The sequence below is a fragment of the Prionailurus viverrinus genome, chromosome D3 (assembly GCF_022837055.1).
Source record: "Prionailurus viverrinus isolate Anna chromosome D3, UM_Priviv_1.0, whole genome shotgun sequence".
Classification (NCBI taxonomy): domain Eukaryota; kingdom Metazoa; phylum Chordata; class Mammalia; order Carnivora; family Felidae; genus Prionailurus; species Prionailurus viverrinus.
In genome coordinates, this window is record NC_062572.1 from 29240620 (window position 1) to 29258862 (window position 18243).

The following is an 18243-nucleotide window of genomic DNA, read 5'->3' on the forward strand; positions in this document are numbered from 1 at the left end:
ATTTTATCTCTTTTGACATGGAACAAATTTTAAGTTTATTAGGTATTTTATCTTCTAAGTTGGTATTATAAATGGACTTTTCTTTAACAGGTTACTGTTTGGGCATAAGGAAGCTATTGAGTTCTCTTTGTGAGTTTTTTTCCTGCTACCATACTAAAGTTTTTTTTTTTTAATGTTTGACTCTATTTTATGTTTGATTATCTGAGGTTCTCATGTATATCATCATGTTATCTGGAAAATAATTTAATGTTTTCTTTTCTAAGTCATATGCCTTTAATTGATTTTTCTTATTTAATTGCATTGGTTTAAACCTCCAGTGCAGTGTTGAATAGTAGTATAGATGTTGGGTATTCTGATCTTAGAGGAAATACCTCCAGTATTCCTTCATAAAGTAATGTCTATAGAACTAAGGAGGGGATTTTGTGTGTGTGTGTGTGTGTGTGTGTGTGTGTGTGTGTGTGTGTATTTTAGTCATTTTTAGTCAGTTTCTATTTGGTTAGGTGTTTTAGTAAAAAATGGGTATTGAGGGGTGCCTGGGTGGCTCAGTTGGTTGGGCGGCCGACTTCGGCTCAGGTCGTGATCTCATGGTCCGTGAGTTCCAGCCCCGCGTCGGGCTCTGTGCTGACAGCTCAGAGCCTGGAGCCTGTTTCAGATTCTGTGTCTCCCTCTCTCTGACCCTCCCCCGTTCATGCTCTGTCTCTCTCTGTCTCAAAAATAAAAATAAATGTTAAAAAAAATTTTTTAAAAATGGGTATTGAATACTGTCAAAGGCTTTTTTTTCGCATCTTTGGAGATAATTATATGATTTTTCTCACTGATTTATTAATATGTTGTATGACATTAATGGATTTTCTAATTGAGCTAACCTTGCATTTCAAGAATAAATTCCATTTGGTCATCATGTATTATTTCTTTAATTTGATGTTATATTTTGTTTGCTAATATTTTACTATTTTTGCATGATATTCCTAAGTTATACTGGTCTCTACTTTCCCTGTGGTCAAAGCTTTAAATATATCTCACGAATTCTGGTTTACAGTGTTTTTCATTGTCATTTTTAAAATTTGTGGATTAAGTACTTCCCCTTTTACCTAAAATCTATTGTTTAATAAATGTTTAAAAAAATTTTGTTTATTCATTTTTGAAAGACAGAGAGAGACAGAGCACAAGCAGGGGAGGGGTGGAGAGAGAGGGGGACACAGAATCAGAAGCAGGCTCCAGGCTCTGAGCTGTCAGCACAGAGCCCGACACGAGGCTCGAACTCACGAACTGCGAGATCATGACCTGAGCCAAAGTCAGATGCTCAACCGACTGAGCCACCCAGGCGCCCCACGTTTAATAAATGGTTTTAAATTTTTAGTTGGAAGGACACTTTAGTTTTTATTTTGTTAATTTCTAGTTTGTGCTGTGGTTATAGTATATGTTTATAATATTTCTTTTTAATGGAAATTACTGGTATTTTCTTTGTGACCCAATATACAATTTTACACATGTTCATGTGCACTTAAGAAGAAGATGTAGTCTCTGTTAGCAGAGTGTAAAGTTCCATGTGGATCCATAATATTTACCTCATGGAGTCTTCTATCTCCTTACTTAGTATCATCCACTTGATAATGACTTGTACTGAGAGTAGTAGTATATCATGTTTTCCAATTATTGATGAGTTTTTTCTGTGACTCTTTACATTTCCTGTAGTTTCTGTTTTATAAAAGTAGTGTTTCTGTTGTTTAGCACATAGATAATCACAGCTATCATATATTCATTGTGAATTGCAGCTTTCAGTATTGGAAAGTATCTGGGTTTGTCAATTCTAATGCTTTTCAGCTAAAATTCAACTTTGTTGACATCTGTATTTCAACTCCTGCTTTTTTTAGTTTCTTTTGCCTGAAATACCTTTGTCCATCTCTAATTTTAGCCTTTTAGAATCACTGTAACTTTTGCTTATTAACTTTATAATCTGAGTATGGTTTTTCATCAGATATATGTGTCATGAATATTTTCTCCCTGTCTGTAGCCTCATTTTTTACACCCTTAATGTCTCTTGATGAGAATTAGGATTTTGAGTTTCATCCATGTGAGACTGGAGTTTATACAGTTTCAATTTTGTGGAATAGTCTATTGTATGAATATATCAATTCTATCCTGTTCTGCAGTTGAGGACCATTTGAGTTGTTTCTAGTTTTTATTAGCATGCATAATATTGCTATGAACATTCTTCTACAAATCTCTCCTTGTACACATGTGAGAATTTCTTTAGTGTGCTTATCTAAGAAAGGGGACTGTTGCATCATAACGTGTGCAAACTAATCCCAGATTGTTTTCCAAAGTGATTCTTTCAATTTATGCTGCCGGTAGCATGGTAAAGGTTTCTAGTTGTCCCACATTGTAGTCAACATTTGACAGATTGTTTAATTTTTTGCTAATCTGCTAGGAGTGTAATTCTATCACACTGGTTTTGACAAGCGTTTCCAAGATTAGGTTAAACATCTCTTTCATATGTTTATTAGCCATTTATGTTTCTTATGAAATATCTATTCAAATTCTTTCGCTTATTTTCCTTTTTGCTGTTTGCTTTCTTCTTGATCTGTGTGTTCCTTATTCTGGTTATGAGTCCAGGGCAGATTTATCTTCCTTCCCCTCATCTAGAGTGCTTTTATAATTGTAAACCTACAGAAGAGCTGCAAGTGTAGCAGAGTAAATACTTGCATACTCTTCACTTGTGTTCACCACTTGTTAACATGTTGCCACATTTGAAAACAATGTGCAGACATCATGATGTTTCACCCTTGCAACACCATTGCCTGAGAATAAGGACATTCTTCTCCATAAAATACCACTGTCCTGCTGCCCAAGAAAATTAACAATAATTCCATATTATCTGTAGTCCATATTCGCATTTTCCCATTTGTCACCAAAATGTCCTTGATAGCCCCCACCTTTTTTGATCTAGAGTCTAATCAAGGTTCACCTGTTAGATTTGGTCACGATGCCTCTAGTCTCTCAATTTAGAACACTCACCCTGCTTTTTGCTCTTGTTTTTTCTCTTGATCTTGACCTTTATGATAAGTCTGAGCTAGTTATCTTGCCCAGTATCCCATAATCTAGATGTATCTGATTGTTTTCTGCAGGTTGTTGGCACAGATGTACAGGGATGGTGCCGTGTCTTCTGGCATCACCTCAGGAGATAAGTGATGCTGGTTTGTTTACAATTGGCGGTGCCAGCTTCGATCTCATGGTGAAGGTGGTGACAGCCAGATGTCTCCATTGTTAAGGAACATTCTCCTTCTGTGATCAGTAAATAATCTGTAGTGTAATACCTTGGCACAATGTAGATCTCCTGTTTCCCAACAACCTTTCACCTGCCTGGATCTTTTTTCAAATCTGAGTGGTGATTTTATGCTCTCAACTTGGAGTTTTAGCTCCCTCTTTTTATTTCTTTAAGAGCATTAAATATCCCTGTTTTATATGCCTGAATGCTTTGTGCACTAGAGGTCTAGTTCTGCCTCTTGTTGTTTCTCATGGCTCTCACTCATGGTGCAATTTTTCCTTTTTTGTTTCTATGAGTTTTGATTACTTGCATTTCATAGGGCTTTATCTATGAATTCATTCAGGCCGGTGTTGAAGGTGGGCTCCTTCTGAGAGACATTTACAGACTGAAGTTTTGAGGACCTCCCAAGGTGGTGTAAATTAGGACTAAACCCTGGGAGCTGGCATTATTCTGGCAACTCTGGTTGTAGGTTTACTTCTGGTTCAGTCTAACACTGAGAATTTAGCCTTGTGGGGGTCTCATCTTTATGGAGATACTCCTATGAGATTGCCCACTTTGGGAGAGCCCTGGCATTGTCTTTCATCAATTCAGAGGCCTTGCTTGAGAACCAGAATTCTGGGTCACTAATGTAGCAAATGCCCTCAGGGCAGGCACCAACTGGGGGCTCCGCAGACCTCACTAGGTTTAATTCCACTGAAGTGTTGGGCCTGTGAAGGTTCTAAACTTTTTCTGTTGTTGTTGTTTGTTTTTACCAGCTTAGTGATGTACTGAAGATTTTGGTTTTTTATTTTATTAGCATTTTTAGTTGTTTTGTGGGCATCTATCCTGCCAGGTAGTAGTGCTTCCCTAGTCTGTGCTTGTTATGGAATTCTTAGTGCCTCTTGGGGCTGCTGGAGCTGTTCTAGGCACACGTGTGGGAGGACTTGGGGTCCTCTTTGAGGCACTCCCAACATCCTGTGTAGCCTGTCCTTATACTCCCAAGCAGGCAGGACCCGGTTGGCGGGGACAGGCAAGAGCAGTGCATGGGTATCTATCTCTGGGTGGTGGCTCCCCTGCTTGGGCTCACTTCATGCTGTTTTTGATTCTAAGCTTCTTCTGGGACCAGTGACTCTGGGGCAGTAAAAGGGAAGGATTCTGTGACTGAGTGGGACCTGTTTGCAGGTTAGGCTGTGGGGCACACAGAGGTAGGGACCCGTGGTCTTTGGGTACCAGCTTCTCCCCTGGCCCTGCCTCTTCTGTGTTTGCCAGTCACTGGTTGGTTGTGTGTGTTCTCTTGCACACACACCCCCAGGAGGGGCGTCCTTGGGTCCCTGTGGCTGCTGCACCTGCCCAAGGTACACATGGCTTTGTGGGACAGTAAGTTCCAAGTGTAGCCCTGATGCCTTTCCACATGGGACCCTGCTCCCGCCCCTGCCCCTGCTGCTGTCCACACCAGGAGGGAGGGTCTGGGGCCCCTCTCTGTGTGGATGACCCTATGTAAGCCCTGCCAGACTGCTGCTTCTAAGATGGGATGTAGGGGGGCGCTGTCATCCTCCATCCATGGGCCAAGGGCCTGAGGGGCTTTCAGGGGGGTGGGGGAGTGGGGGGTTCATAACATCAGTTGGAAAGGCTGTCAGAGTTGCGCAAATTGTGTCAGATTGTCTTTCTTTTTAATTTTGAAAAGAATGTGTCTCTCTTTGACATCTCGAGGAGCAGGCAGAATCCGAAGTTGTGCTCAGTGGATTAAGTTTCATGTTCCTTTGCCCTCTGGGAGGAAAAGACAAGTGACAGAACAGGGAAACGAAGCAGCGGCGGGCGGCTGGTATCACGCACTGGTGTTGCACAAGGGGCTGTGGCCTCCGCTCCGGGCGGCCCAGTGCCAGGGAAGATAGGATAACGCGATTATTCTCAATTAGATTAATAAAGAATAATTAGATGTCATAAATCAAGTAATCATAGGATATTGTCATGGGAAAAATATGTAGCTAGAATTAATTAGTTTTCAAATAAAGCATTTATTTTAATTGCTTGAAATGATGGAGCCCTTAATTGCCGATGCATCATTTTGGCCTGAACATTTTGGTTGTTGTAACAACGTGACCGGTTTGTTCCCTGCAGTTCTGGGGAAACAATAGAGGAGAACTTGATTTCATCACCTCAGACTGAGCCTTGTGCTGGTGAGGTTCTGGAAACTCCCATCAGGCCGCAGGCAGGTGGCAAGTGTGGGCTGGGCTTCGGCTGGCACTGCCCAAGGCCCCCGTGCTGTCTATGAATGTGTGTGTGAGTATGTGCATGCATGTGCATGCGTGTGTATGTATATGTGAGTGGATGTGAATGTGTGTGCCTCCTGTGCATGTACGCAAGCACGCGCTTGAACATGGTGTGTGTGCAAGTTGGGACTGTACCGTGGGAACCTGCACAGAAGTGGCCTGTAGGACTCCAAGGCCTGGACTGTGGGGTGGAATGCTCCCCACTCCCTAGCCCCTAGGGACCAGGGCTTTTCTGGTGGGTTGATGTGCATTAGCGGGGTTCTCCATTCTTGGGTTTTTCCAAATCTAAGATCCTGGAGCCGATCAGCTATTCTTGCAGAGCAGGCATAGCACAGACAGTAGCTTCTGAGGATCCAATAGCTGCTCCTCGGAACTTGTCCCAAGCCCACCTGCTTGAGGGTAGCCTAGCAGGGTTTGTAGCCCCAGCCCAGAAGAATCTCCAGGCAGCTTACCTGTCCCACAGCAGAGCAGGGGCCATGGGTTGTGGAGCAGTGTGGGGTCAGGTTCTTCTGCCCACAGGAGGCTGTCCTTATGTTTGAGAAGAGTCATTTGGTTTTCAGCCAAAGGTGAGAGGGGCTTTTAGAGTGAAAACCCTAAAAAAGAAAGAAAGAAAGAAAGAAAGAAAGAAAGAAAGAAAGAAAGAAAGAAGGATTTGGCTATTTGTAAGGCACATTCCGAGGGACCCCTTCCTTCTCTTTGAAACCCCTCGATGAAGGCAGGATGGAGCTGTAGAGTGGCTTCCTGGGGTCTCTCACCATTAAGGGTAAGCATCTGCCCCTTCTTGGCCCTGGCCCTGTAGTTTCTGCTCTGGGTCATTAGGATCTCAGCCCCCAGCCCTACTTCCAGCCCTCACATGGGCCAGGCCTCAGCCAGCCTGGTGCTGGCAATGGCCTCCTGCCGGGTCTGTGCAGCGTTTCCCAGGTTCCTGTGGTCTCCAGAGGCTCGGGTCACTGACCGCCTCGTGCTGCCTTGGTGACTTGGAGCCCCCTGGTTTGCAAGTCCCCAGCTGCCTTGACGGTGGCATTTCTTAGGTGTTTTGAACCTTTTGCTTAATCAAGCTACTCCTGGCTCTATTCTGACAGGAGAGAGAGAACGAAAGGGTCTGGGATGGTTTCAAGGAGGGGAGGTACACAGGGCTTCGCTGTTAAGGGTGTGGATGAAGCAGTACCTGGACTGATCTGCTGGAGAAACCCATGCCTCTCTTGCCTCTGCGCCTGCGCATTTGCCTGTCCTCAGCCTGCAGCCCTCTCCTGCATGGGCCTCCTCCGTCCTTGGCCTAGAACCCTCTCTAACCTCTGGCATAGGCCAGAGCCCCCTCCTGGAGGAATGCTGTCTTCTCTGCTCTTGTCCTTTTCCCTGCCCCAATTCCTCTGGTGGCTGTGGCTGTGGCTGTGGCTGCTGCAGTGGTCGGGTGGCCTCTTCCCTGATGGGCAGGTTGGGAAGTGTCTCAGAGCCCAGCAGGAGAGGCCCTCCTGATGAAGTTACTACAGTTCCCCAGCGGTCTTCTCCTGGCCTTTCCCTTTCAACCTTTAGCCTGGCCTGGGACCTGCCCTTTGGTCATTGGGGCAGGTCACTTCTGGTCCAGCAACCACCCCTGTACCATCACTGGGGCAGGCTCAGGCGGGGACACAGGGAGGCTTCTTCTTTCAGGTGGGTGGGCCCCAGCAGGCTTTAAACATAGGACCAGTGATTTGAGGAAGGGTCACTCATCTGTGATATCAGTCCTCCAGGGGAGTGGCGAGGTGACTCAGTCTCTTGCCCCTTGCCCACACACCAGTGCCCAAAACACTCTGCCCCTTTGTGGCAGCATGCAACTTCAGGCCTGGGTCTGAGTGGCCTGGGGCAGCTCACCAGATCAGTCTCTGCCCTAGTTTCACCAACAGTAAATGGGGTGCTGCCTTCTCGAAGGGTGGTTGTGCAGGCCTTCAGGACGCAGCAGGTGGTATATTTTAGCACACGTGAGGGAGAGGGCCCTCTCCATCTTTGGGTCCTGCTTGCCCAGGGACCCCACACACCTCTTGTCTGTCCATTGGTTCATCCCTTCAGTATACACTTGCTGAGCAGCTGCTATGTGCTTGGCCAGGCCTGTGGTCTGCGGGGAGCAGACCAGCGTGGCCCCTGTTCTCACAAGCTTGCTGCGGGGCCTAGGTGGGCAGCATGTCCCGGCATGTCTTTGCCCCGTTGCAGGGAGGAGAGGAGATGGGCCTCGTGAGGGAGGAGGGAGACTGAATTTGCAGGATTCAGCTAGGTCCAGAGATGAGACTGGGTGTGTGGAGAGCCCAAGTGAGGAGGAGTCTTTCCTGGCTAGAGCAGTGCTGCTGCAGCCAGTGGGGTCCAGGGAGCCAGAGGTTACAGCCGGTGGGTGGACAGGGAGGTCTGAAGGCCAGTGGCTGGCTCTACGCAGGACACTGAGGGTAAGAGTGGCCTCAGAAGGGTGTGGGTGCCATGGTGCCCACCCAGAGACAGTATAGGTTGGGGCCACGGTGATGCCATTTGAGTGTAGAGGCCAATAGGCAGGATGGAAGACAGGCTGAAGGGGGTGGGCAACATCCAGGGGGGCTCCTACTGACTACCTTCCTGAAGGATGACAGGTGTGTCACTTACACCCTCCCTTGGTCCCCAGGTAACTGCACCTCCTCCCAGTATGGCAGCCTCGCCGCTCCCATCGCCAGACCCGCGGTTTGTCCTCCGAGGTACCCAGTCAGCAGTACATGCGCTGCATTTCTTCAGAGGAGCCGAAGGGCAGGGGCAGCCGCTCCTCCTCTCAGGGTGAGTAGCTGCGGTCCCAACCTAACCCCAGGGGTTAGCCCGGGGTGAATTCAGAAGGTGGTGGGCTAACAACGAGCCCGGCGCTCAGTTGGGGGTCCTAGTGAAGGGCTCAGGCTGCCCATTCACTCGGGCAGACTGCCCTTTCAGAGCCTACTCGACAAGCTGTCCCTTGGGCCCGCCCCCCTTGGAGGAGGTAGGAACATGCCCTCTCTGTTATAGACACCATCCAGTTTACAGTGACGATGGAGCTCCCCCATTCCTCTCCAGAGAAGTAGACTCTGCCTGAGGGACTCTCTGCCTACCATCCTTGGAAAAGGAGCACTGTGCCACTTTTACCCTTAGTTCACATGTACAGCCATCACCTAAACGAAAACCCAACAACGGAACGTCTGGTCCACCAGCTGGGTGGTTTCCAGGCCAGCCCTACAGAGCATGCTGGGAATGTCCTCCACTGACACCTCTTCCTGAATCTGTGCTTGCACTTGTCAGAACAGATCCCTGAGTGGGCTGGTGCACATCTGGAGCCTGCAGACACGGAGGGCGGTTGCTACCCTGGACGGCCATCGGGGCCAGTGTGTAACCTGGCTGCATTCATTGCCCCAAGGGCACCAGCTCCTCAGGTGGGTCTTGGTGGCTGTGAGTGCAGTCCCAAAGGAGTTAAGCTGTGGCTTTCACCAGGGGCCAAGAGCTTGCCAGTGGAGGCTCTTGGGGTTTCCCCCAGCTGCCAGGCAGCCCCTCCCAGTGCAGAGCAGTGTGACCTCTGCCCTTGGTCTGCCCTGAGACTGTAGGTGGGCTGGGTGCCCATCACTGCAGCGTCTGTGACCACTGCGCTATCCAGGCAGGTGCCCACTGAGATGATGAACACAGAAAGCAGCTCTGTCTACAGCCCCACACCTCCCTGGCCTGAGCAGGCCTCTCCAGGGGCAAGAGCTGGGGGCTCAATGGCTGAGCCCAAGGCATCTCCTTAGAGGAGCCTCAGCTTCCCTTCCCCAGGGCTCTGGTGTCACAGCGGCTGCTTTGATGGGTGGCCACCTTCCCACGAGGTGGCTAGGACTGGTCACCAGGGTGGTGCAAAGCCTAAACCTAATGCCTACCCACTGACTGGGGCTGTGCTCCAAACCTTGAGTGTGGCCACCCCTAGGGGCACTGACAGTGCCACACAAGCACCCAGGTCCATGGCATTTGGGCTGACCAGTGCAGGGTGAGATGGGATGGTGAGTGCGAGGTGGGGTCTGGCACTCCTGGTAGAAGAAACTGCGTGTGCCAAAGCCACTGCAGGCCCAGCCTGTGCATGTCATGGGGGCTGTGAGGGATGGAGGCCGGGCAGCAGAGCCCAGAGGGGCTGTGTTCTGGTACTGCCACCACAGCTTTGTGGAGGTACCAGCTTGGGGACTCCAGGTGAGAGGTGGGCCAAGAGGCAGCAGGAAGGGGCAGGTGGGTAAGAGAATGAGTTTATGTCTATCAAGTTTAAGTGAAACTTTCCTGAATGCCCTCCAGGGCAGGTCTGTGTTCCTTCTCTAGATTTGGAGCCCAGACATCTGGGTACCATGGTTCCCAGTCCCCAGAGGAGGAGGCTTGTCAGGCCCCCGCCCATCTTCAAAGCACTTTTGTGCCAGACATGCCGTTCCCACCACCCTGAAGGTGGCTTGCAGGTGCCTGACAGACTGGAGGTATCCAGAAGGGCAGTGGCCCCGGATGTATGTGCTTGCAGGGCCGTTGCGGCGCCTTGCCCCCTCCCTGGCCAAGCTGGCCCCCATCTCCAGTTGGTAGGGAAGGCCCTCCATACAGTTGTGGTCTTTCCTGATCCTCAGAATAGATGTTGCGTCCAAATACCCTACTTGCATTGGAAGTTCCTATTTGTAAACATTCCTCTTGAGTTTTCAGCTGAGGCCTTAGACCCTTTGAGGTCTCCTGCTCCTCCAGGGCCCAGATACCTTGGGCTGTTCTCAGGGAACTCCTGGCCCTGAGTTCTGCTCCCTGAGCTGGCCTGATGCTGTGTGGGGAATAAATGTTGATGGTACCTCCCCTTCCAACCTGGATGGCACGGCGATGGTCCTGCTCTGGGCAGGGGGCCCATGGGTCAGGAGGTCCACAGCACAGACTGTGCAGGTACTTGGAATGCCCAGGTGCATTTACGTTGCACTAGAGGCCGTGCACCCAGCTGTGTTTGGAGCCAAGTCTCTCTAAAGTGGCCCTTGAGAAAGGAAGGTACACTTTCATGTCAAGGGGAAGCCAGAGGACAGAAAGCTGGGAGCCAGGCTGAGAGTTAGGTGCCGCCTGCGTGCCTGAGAGCACACCTGTGCCAGTGACAGCCACCTGGGTGGATTTGTTTCCTCCCTTTTTCATTGCGAATTGTGCATACTTAGAGAAAAGTGCACATAACATGTTTACAGACCGTTGTGTTATTACAGAGTGGACACCTGGGTAACCACTCCAGTCAGGAAACAGAACACTGCCGGGCATGATGTCTGCCCTGCTCCTGGCCTCGGGAGGCAGCCCCTTCCACCTTATTCTCACTGTATCATCTGAATGTGCATTTCCAAAATGCATGGAGTCGTCATGTCTAATTTTTTCTCTACTTAAAAAAATGGAGCCATACAGAACAGCTTCCTCTGTATATGACTTCTCCTATTCAGCTTTACATTGTGAGATCCACCATCATGCTACACAGTGCATTGTGTGGGTTTTTTCCTGTGTGGTATTCCACTGGATGTGGATTGTTTACCATTCTACTGTCAGTAGAGATCTCGGTTGTCCACTTGGGGCTGAGAATGACACTTAGGAAGGCTCCTATCTGGGGTGCCTGGGTGGCAGTTAAGCGTCCAACTCTTGATCTCAGCTTAGGTCTTGATCTCAGGGTTGTGTGAGCACAAGCCCCTCATTGGGCTCCATGCTGGGCATGGAGCCTACTTAAAAAAAAAAAAAGAAAAGAAAAGAGAAGAAAAAAAATCTTAAAAAGAAAGAGTCCCATCTGGGTCTCCTGGTGCCAGGTGTGCCGTGTCTGCAGGTGGGACCCTATACCCAGAGGTGGGCCGTCCGGGCCACAGGGTGTGCACATGTTGGGCTGCTCAGAAGGTGGCAGGCTGTCCCCAGTGCAGTAGGTGATCCCACCCTTCCACTGCCCCCTGGGGCCTGGGAGCTTCTGGTGTGGCCTCATTTGCATTTTCCTGACCACTTAATGAGCCAGCCCTCTTGCGTTCGTTAGCCACTGGGACAAAGTCTTCCTTAAATGCACATTTCTTTATTGGATTGACTACCTTTTTCTTACTGAGAGTTCTTTTTATATTCTGGATATGGTTGATATTTTTATATCACCAGTTACTTCTCCACATGGTGGCTTACAGTTTGCACTCACTTAATGGTGTCTTTAATGAGCAGAAGTTAGCCATTGAAATGGAATCAAATCTGCCATCTTTCCCTAATGGCTGGAGCTTCACTCTTGTTTCTTTTTGCCCACACTTCATTTGGAATTGCCTGTCGGTATGGATGAGCATTCTTTGTCTCCAACTGGATACCCGGTGGTGTTGTCCTCCCTGCCCTTATTTCCCCTCCAAGTTCAGTGACATGGGCAGTTGAGGAAGTAGGTAGTGGGGAGTGGCTTCCAGGCAGGGATGTTGGAGTGGCATGCTCAGTGGCCAGAGAACCAGGGTGATGGGGGCGAGGTCTCAGAGTGGCTGGGGAGGTTGGGAGACTGGCTGCATCATGCAAGCAAGCTTGTTGGGGGAGCGTGGCAGTAAATATCTTGAGGAAAAATGGGAGGCAGATTTTTCATGGGTCAGAGAAGGAAGTCACAAACCTGAGAAGGAGGAGGTGGGGAGGAAGAAGCCTCAGGGCATCAGCATGAACTTGTGGCATTTTGAAAATATATACACAAAGATAGATACAGAAATTCTTGTGTGTGTATGTTTGCATGTGTGAGTGTGCGTGTTTGTGTGTGTGAGGTATGTTTGCACGTGTGAGTCTGTATGTGTGGTATGTTTGCATGTGTGTGTGTGTGTGTGGTATGCTTGCATGTGTGACTGTGTGTGTGTGGTATGTTTGTGTGTGTGTGTATGTGTGTGTGTCTGTGAGGTATGTTTGCGTGTGCAAGTCTGTGTGTGTGTGGTACATTTGTGTGTGAGTCTGTGGGTGGGTGTGAGGTATGTTTGTGTGTGTGAGTGTGTGTGTGAGATATGTTTGCATGTGTGTGTGTGAGGTATGTTTGCGTGTGAGTCTGAGTGTGAGGTGTGTGTGTGTGTGAGGTATGTTTGCACGCGTGTGTGTATGTGGTATGTTTGCATATGTGAGTCTGTGTGTGTGAGGTATGTTTGCATGTGTGTGTGTGCACGTGAGGTATTTGCATGTGTGTGGTATGTTTGCATGTGTGAATCTGTGTATGTGTGTGTGTGGTATGTTTGCATGTATGAGTCTGTGTGAGATATGTTTGCATGTGTGAGTGTGTGTGAGGTATGTTTGCGTGTGTGAGTCTGTGTGTATGTGAGGTATGTTTGCATGTGTGAGTATGTGTATGAGCTATTTCACATGTGTGAGTGTGTGTATGAGGTATTTTGCATGTGTGAGTGTGTATATGAGGTATTTGCATGTGTGAGGTACGTGTGTGAAATATGTTCGCCTGTGTGAGTCTGTGTGTGTGGGGAGGTGTTTGCGTGTGTGAGTGAGCTGTGTGTGTGTGTATTTCCTGGCTCTGTCTGCTGAGAGGGCCTGGTGGCGGCAGCACCTCACAACAGTGAACAACACCAGCATCCAGATCTTGGTTTGCAAATATCTCTCTGCACTGAAAGGAACGAGGGTCCCTTGGAGAAATGATACTAGGTCTGGAATATCTTACTGATGGACACGTGTCAGAAGGACTCTGAGCCAGCTTGAAGGGGGTCCCATTGGCCGATCTAGGATGGTTTAGCACAAAAATAAATAATGAGAAGTGTAGATGACAACCCACTGAGTAACACAGGAATGTGTAAGTCCAGAGCAATGGGGAGGCGAAAGTCCGTTCTTCCTGTGGGATAGCACCTTGTAATTGTAGAAGGTGGTGGGCTTGGGAGTCACCCACCAGTGGCTGTGAAGGCCTCAAGGACAGGTGGGCAGCCCTGCTATGTGCCAAGGCTGAGCCGTTTGAGGGTTAGGATACAGACTGACAACTAGAGTCCTGTGTCTTTGTAAAGGTGTTTTTCCTTTAACTTTTCAGTATCGAGTCGACACACTTCTCCAACATCCCGCAGGTCGGCTCCTGGGTGCCCTTCCCCTTGGTCACATTGTGTCATACATTTGTCATAGTCTGCAGTTTGTCTTGGGACCCTGACACCCTGGCTGTTTTCTAAATGTGTACACACCGAAGTCTGCTCTTTGTGGACTCGTCCTGTGGGCTTGACGATGCCCACAATCACGTAGGGCCACCCCAGGGCCACACAGGGCGGTCAGCACGCTGCAGGGCCTCTGTGCACCCCCTGTAGGTGGTACCCCTAGTCCTCCACATGCCATCATGCTCCCCCCCGCCACACACACAGAGAACGCCCCACCAGGGGAATCGTACGGAAGGTGGCCTTTAAGCTCTGGCTCCCCTCACTTAGCAGATGTTCCTACAGGTGGTTGCATGCGCCCCAGTTTGTCCCTGTCTGTTGCTGAGTGGAATTCTGTGGTGTGGATGCGTCACTGGTTTCTCAGTCTCCTGTTGAAGGGTTGTTTCTGGTTTGGCTCGGGCAGTTATGAACAGAGCTTCTGTAAACATTTGTGTATGGGCTTTTATGTGAATATAGGTTTTAAATTCACTTGGGAGAATTCGTGAGGGTGGGATTGCTGGGTTGTCAAAGTTCATTCACAAACAGAAGGAAGAGGGTGAACTCATGCTTTGGCAGCATAGGGAGTGGCAGAAAGGGCGCAGGAGGCTGGGCTTGGGGCAGGGGCCATGAGGTTCCCTGGGCCTGGGTTCGTAGTGCACCCCTGGGACGACCCATGAATGTGTGAGGCATCAGGCATCTTGGATGCAAAGCCCTTCCTTGGCTGCAGTTACCCAGCCAGATAATTGAGGCCTTCTAGGTCCCTCTCTGGAAAGTGTCCCCTGCCTGCCTTCGGCGTCAGGCTGGCCCTGGCATGCTCGTCCAGGTGGGACACCCATTCTGCTCACCTGGGAGGCTCACGTTCTGTCTCCTCTTGGTCTGGCAGTCAGGGCCGGGACCTGAAGCTGTGCCTGTGGGACCTGGCGGAGGGCAGAAACGCTGTCGTGGACTCCATGCGCCTGGAGAGCATGGGCTTCTGCAGGAGCACCGTCCTGGCCAGGGGTCAGAAGCACTGGATGCTGGCCATGCCGGGGAGAGGCAGTGACGAGGTGAGCACCAGCCCATGTGGTGCCCCTGGCTCCACAAGCTGCTGGCACTTGGTTTCCCTAAACACATATGCTCATCCTAAGCACCTGTTACAGGAACACTGTGCCCACCACAGAACCCCACAGAGTGGTGGGTCTAGGTCTGTCTGCTGGATCACAGCTCCAGGGGCCTTGACCTGGCCTCCTGTGAGGTGTCCAGTGGTGAGAGTCAGGAAGGGAGGCCCCAGCACCCAGTACCATATGGCACGGGATGGGCGAATGTCAGGGGAGAGACTGCTCAGACAGGTCCTCAGAGGACTTAGGAGGAGACACACATGGGGGGATGTCCCAGGCAGGCCAGCAGGAGGTGGTGGGAGAGAAACTGAGGCCTTATGGAAGTCTGGGCGTTGGAGCCAGGGCAGCAGGGGAGGGCGGCCTTCCGGGGAGCTGAACTGGGTCCTGGCATGAGAGACCTCAGTCAGATGTGGGATGCTGGGGGCAAAAACTGGTACCAGGGCAGTAAGCTCAGTATAGAGGGCACAGGTGAGCAGAGGAACTCAGGGAATGGGGCTTCGGGTGGAAGTCACCATCATATGGGGCTCCAGCCAGAACAGCTAGCAGTAGTTGGTGACAGGGAGCTGGGCAGGCTAGACAGCATGTCCACACCCCCAGAGGCAGAAGAGGCAGAGCCCACCATGGGAAGCAATGCCAGGACATGGGAACAGATGGTGGGATGCAAGGGTGGGAGGGTAAGGTGGAAGATGTGGGTACGGGTGGAGGTGCCAGCTTTTGGGGAGCTGAAAGGAAATTGAAGAAAAAACCCAGAAGCAGCAACCAGACAGGCCTGGTGAGTGTTGGGGCATGGCTGCTCAAGGGCCGGGCCGAGTGTAGGGGGTCAGGGGCTCTGAGTATGGGCAGGGAGGGCTGGGGTGTGCACACACGTACAAGGGGAGGGAGCCTCCTGGCTCCTTGTCCCCTGCTGGCCCCAAGAGGCAGTGCAGCAGGCAGCGCTGCGCAGGGACCCGAGGCCGCGTGCACACAGTGAGGTTTGGCCCCCACCCAAGAAGACTCGTTTGTCTTAAAGCAGATTCAGTTCATAAATAATGAGATAGGAACAGGCATTTATTTGTTCATGATTGCGTTTAAATCACCAATTAGGAGCTACATACACTTTTCTTGCCAATTTGCCAAAAACCTGTTAAAAGTTTTATTAATGTGAAAAGAGAGGGCTGTGCTTCCTCCCGGACAGCCGGGGCCAGGCAGCGCCAAGCCTTGCTCATGTGCTGCGCACTTCAGAACCCAGCCCGGGCTGAGCCAGCCCTTCCTGCTCAGGTAGGGGGTACCCTAGGCTGTCCTCCACTTCTCAGCCACCCCAAGTCTTCCTGGCTGCTTGTCCCTCTACCGGGCCTGGCCCCTGAGACCCTGCATCTCCTGCTTGATGCTGTTTTTGTTTTTGTTTTTAAGTTTTATTTATTTTTGACAGAGAGACACAGCATGAGCGGGGGAGGGGCAGAGAGCAGGAGACACAGAATCTGAAGCAGGCTCCAGGCTCTGAGCTGTCAGCACAGATCCTGATGCAGGGCTTGAACTCACGGACCGTGAGATCATGACCTGAGCCGAAGTCAGACGCTCAACCGACTGAGCCACCCAGGTGCCCCAGCTTGATGCTGTTTTTAACTGACTTGCTGGTTCTCCATTTGTCAGTGCAGGAGGCATCTATGTTTTTCAGGAACAGCCAGTTTGGGGACCTCGTATATTCTGGGAAAATAGTTGTTTTCCATGTTCCCACATGGAATCTGCCTGGACTGAATCTGTCTGGAAAAGTATCATTGGCCTATGCCCAGACAATGCCTGGGGAGGACGTGCTCCCACCCCGCTTGGCCGTCTGGGTGGCCACACTTGCCCAAACCAAACATTTTACCTTCTGGAAATAAAAGTTGCAGTTGAGTGCCAGATGGAAAGCACACTGGTGTCTGTAGGAGGCTCTGGGCACAGGCATCCTCCAGGCTTTTGCCAGAGCCCAGAGCTCCACTTCAGAATCACGGAGGCCCCTGGGCCTGCCCTGGTCCTCAGGTCCTGGGCTCCTTGGTCCCCTGCACCCGGGATGTGGCTGTGGGTTCTGCCACTCACACTTCTTTCCATAGCACCTAGCTCAGGCTTCAGGGCTATCCTGGTTTTCTCCCTTTCCTCTTAGAGCAGGCTTGCTGGGTGACTCACCGCTACCTGATCCCCTTATCTTCATGCCCCTCCACTCTGCCACCAGAGGAGTCTTCCTGGGCCCACAAATTGGGATAGGCCATCCCTCACTGTACCTGTGGGCTCTTATGCCAGGCCATCCAGAGTGCAGGCCTGTGCAGGCTGTGTGTCCGGTGACTTCTGCTTCCTCCATTTATTTTGAGAGAGAGAGAGAGAGCTGGGGAGGTGAAGACGGAGACGGGGAGAGAGAGAATCCCAAGCAGGCCCTGAAACTGTCCGTGCAGAGCCTAACACAGAGCCTGAACCTACAAACTGTGAGATCATGCCCTGAGCTGAAATCCAGAGTTGGACATTTAACTGGCTGAGCCACCCAGGCACCCCGTGCAACTTCTTTCTTGTATTTGTTTCCATTTTGCTAGAGCTTCTCCCTGAGCATCTTTGCTGTTCCAGGGGTCTCCTTCTAGCATCCTCTTATTTCACGACAGTAATAACCTCTCACATCACTTAGAGTCTTTTGTGTCTCTTTTGTGGGCAGTGAGGGCTACAGTGGCTGGCATGGACACCGATCCTGCAGGCGCAACACTGATCCTGCAGAGGGTGGGGGAACCTGTATGTTAGGATACAGTGTGGGCCTCTGGCGAGAGCCCTGCCCAAAAGGTACCCACAGCCTCAGCCTGTGGGGGTGGCACCCCCACATGGGCCTGCAGCTGAGAGTACCAGGCTGTACCACTGGCTTTCTGCCCTGCCTGTGGTGTCCCCTTGCATGGACCCAGCATGCATGTAGCAGATCTGGAATTCATACTCGTGACTTAATCCCAGACCCTGGGCTCATTCTCCCTTGTGGCTTAGTGAAGCAGCCCAGCCCAGACCCATACACCTCCAGTTCACTAGGCATCAGAGAGCAGGCCACCTGTCCTTTCAACGCCCCTAACCCCTCTGCACCTCAGATTCTTCATCTGTAAACCGGAGGATATCCTCTTGTTGACAAGGTATTATGTGTGACTCCGTGATGACTGCACGTTGTCGTGACATTATCTGTACAGTGGAGCCTCCCCACCATGGAGTGGTGGACCTACGTTGCACAGAATCCCCTCCACTTCCAAGCACCACAGGAGGGGGCGTCATTGTCCCTGTGTGGTGGATGAGGGAGGTGAGACACTAGGGATGCAGATGGCTGGGGACCCAATTCTGGTCTGTGGTACTCTAGCACCCAAGCCTGCTCCTTGTGGCTGCAGCTGTCCCCTCCAGATGGTGTGGGGCAGAGTCTGGCCCATGTCAGGTCAGTGGTGAGCCAGGGCCTGAGTATGACCTGGCTATGTGGACCAAAAAGGCACACCTTCCAGCCCAGGCGCAGGAGGGCCTGGTGACACAAAACACCACTGTGATGCCCAGTATAGAGGTGAGGGGTGCTGGGAACAGCCAGGCTCCAAATAGAGTTCCCACTGGTGCACACCATGTTCATT

The 18243-nt window shown here is 50.6% G+C and overlaps 1 protein-coding gene across 1 annotated transcript in view; it reads left to right on the forward strand.

The window, feature by feature from the left end:
* GNB1L (G protein subunit beta 1 like) overlaps window positions 1-18243 on the forward strand; it is a 60015-nt gene that overhangs the window by 18741 nt on the left and 23031 nt on the right. The window contains exons 2-4 of the mRNA XM_047827784.1: window positions 8141-8286; window positions 8781-8906; window positions 14446-14608. Coding sequence (XP_047683740.1) covers window positions 8162-8286; window positions 8781-8906; window positions 14446-14608 — 414 coding nt within the window. The 5' untranslated portion in view covers window positions 8141-8161. The remainder of the gene's footprint in view (window positions 1-8140; window positions 8287-8780; window positions 8907-14445; window positions 14609-18243) is intronic.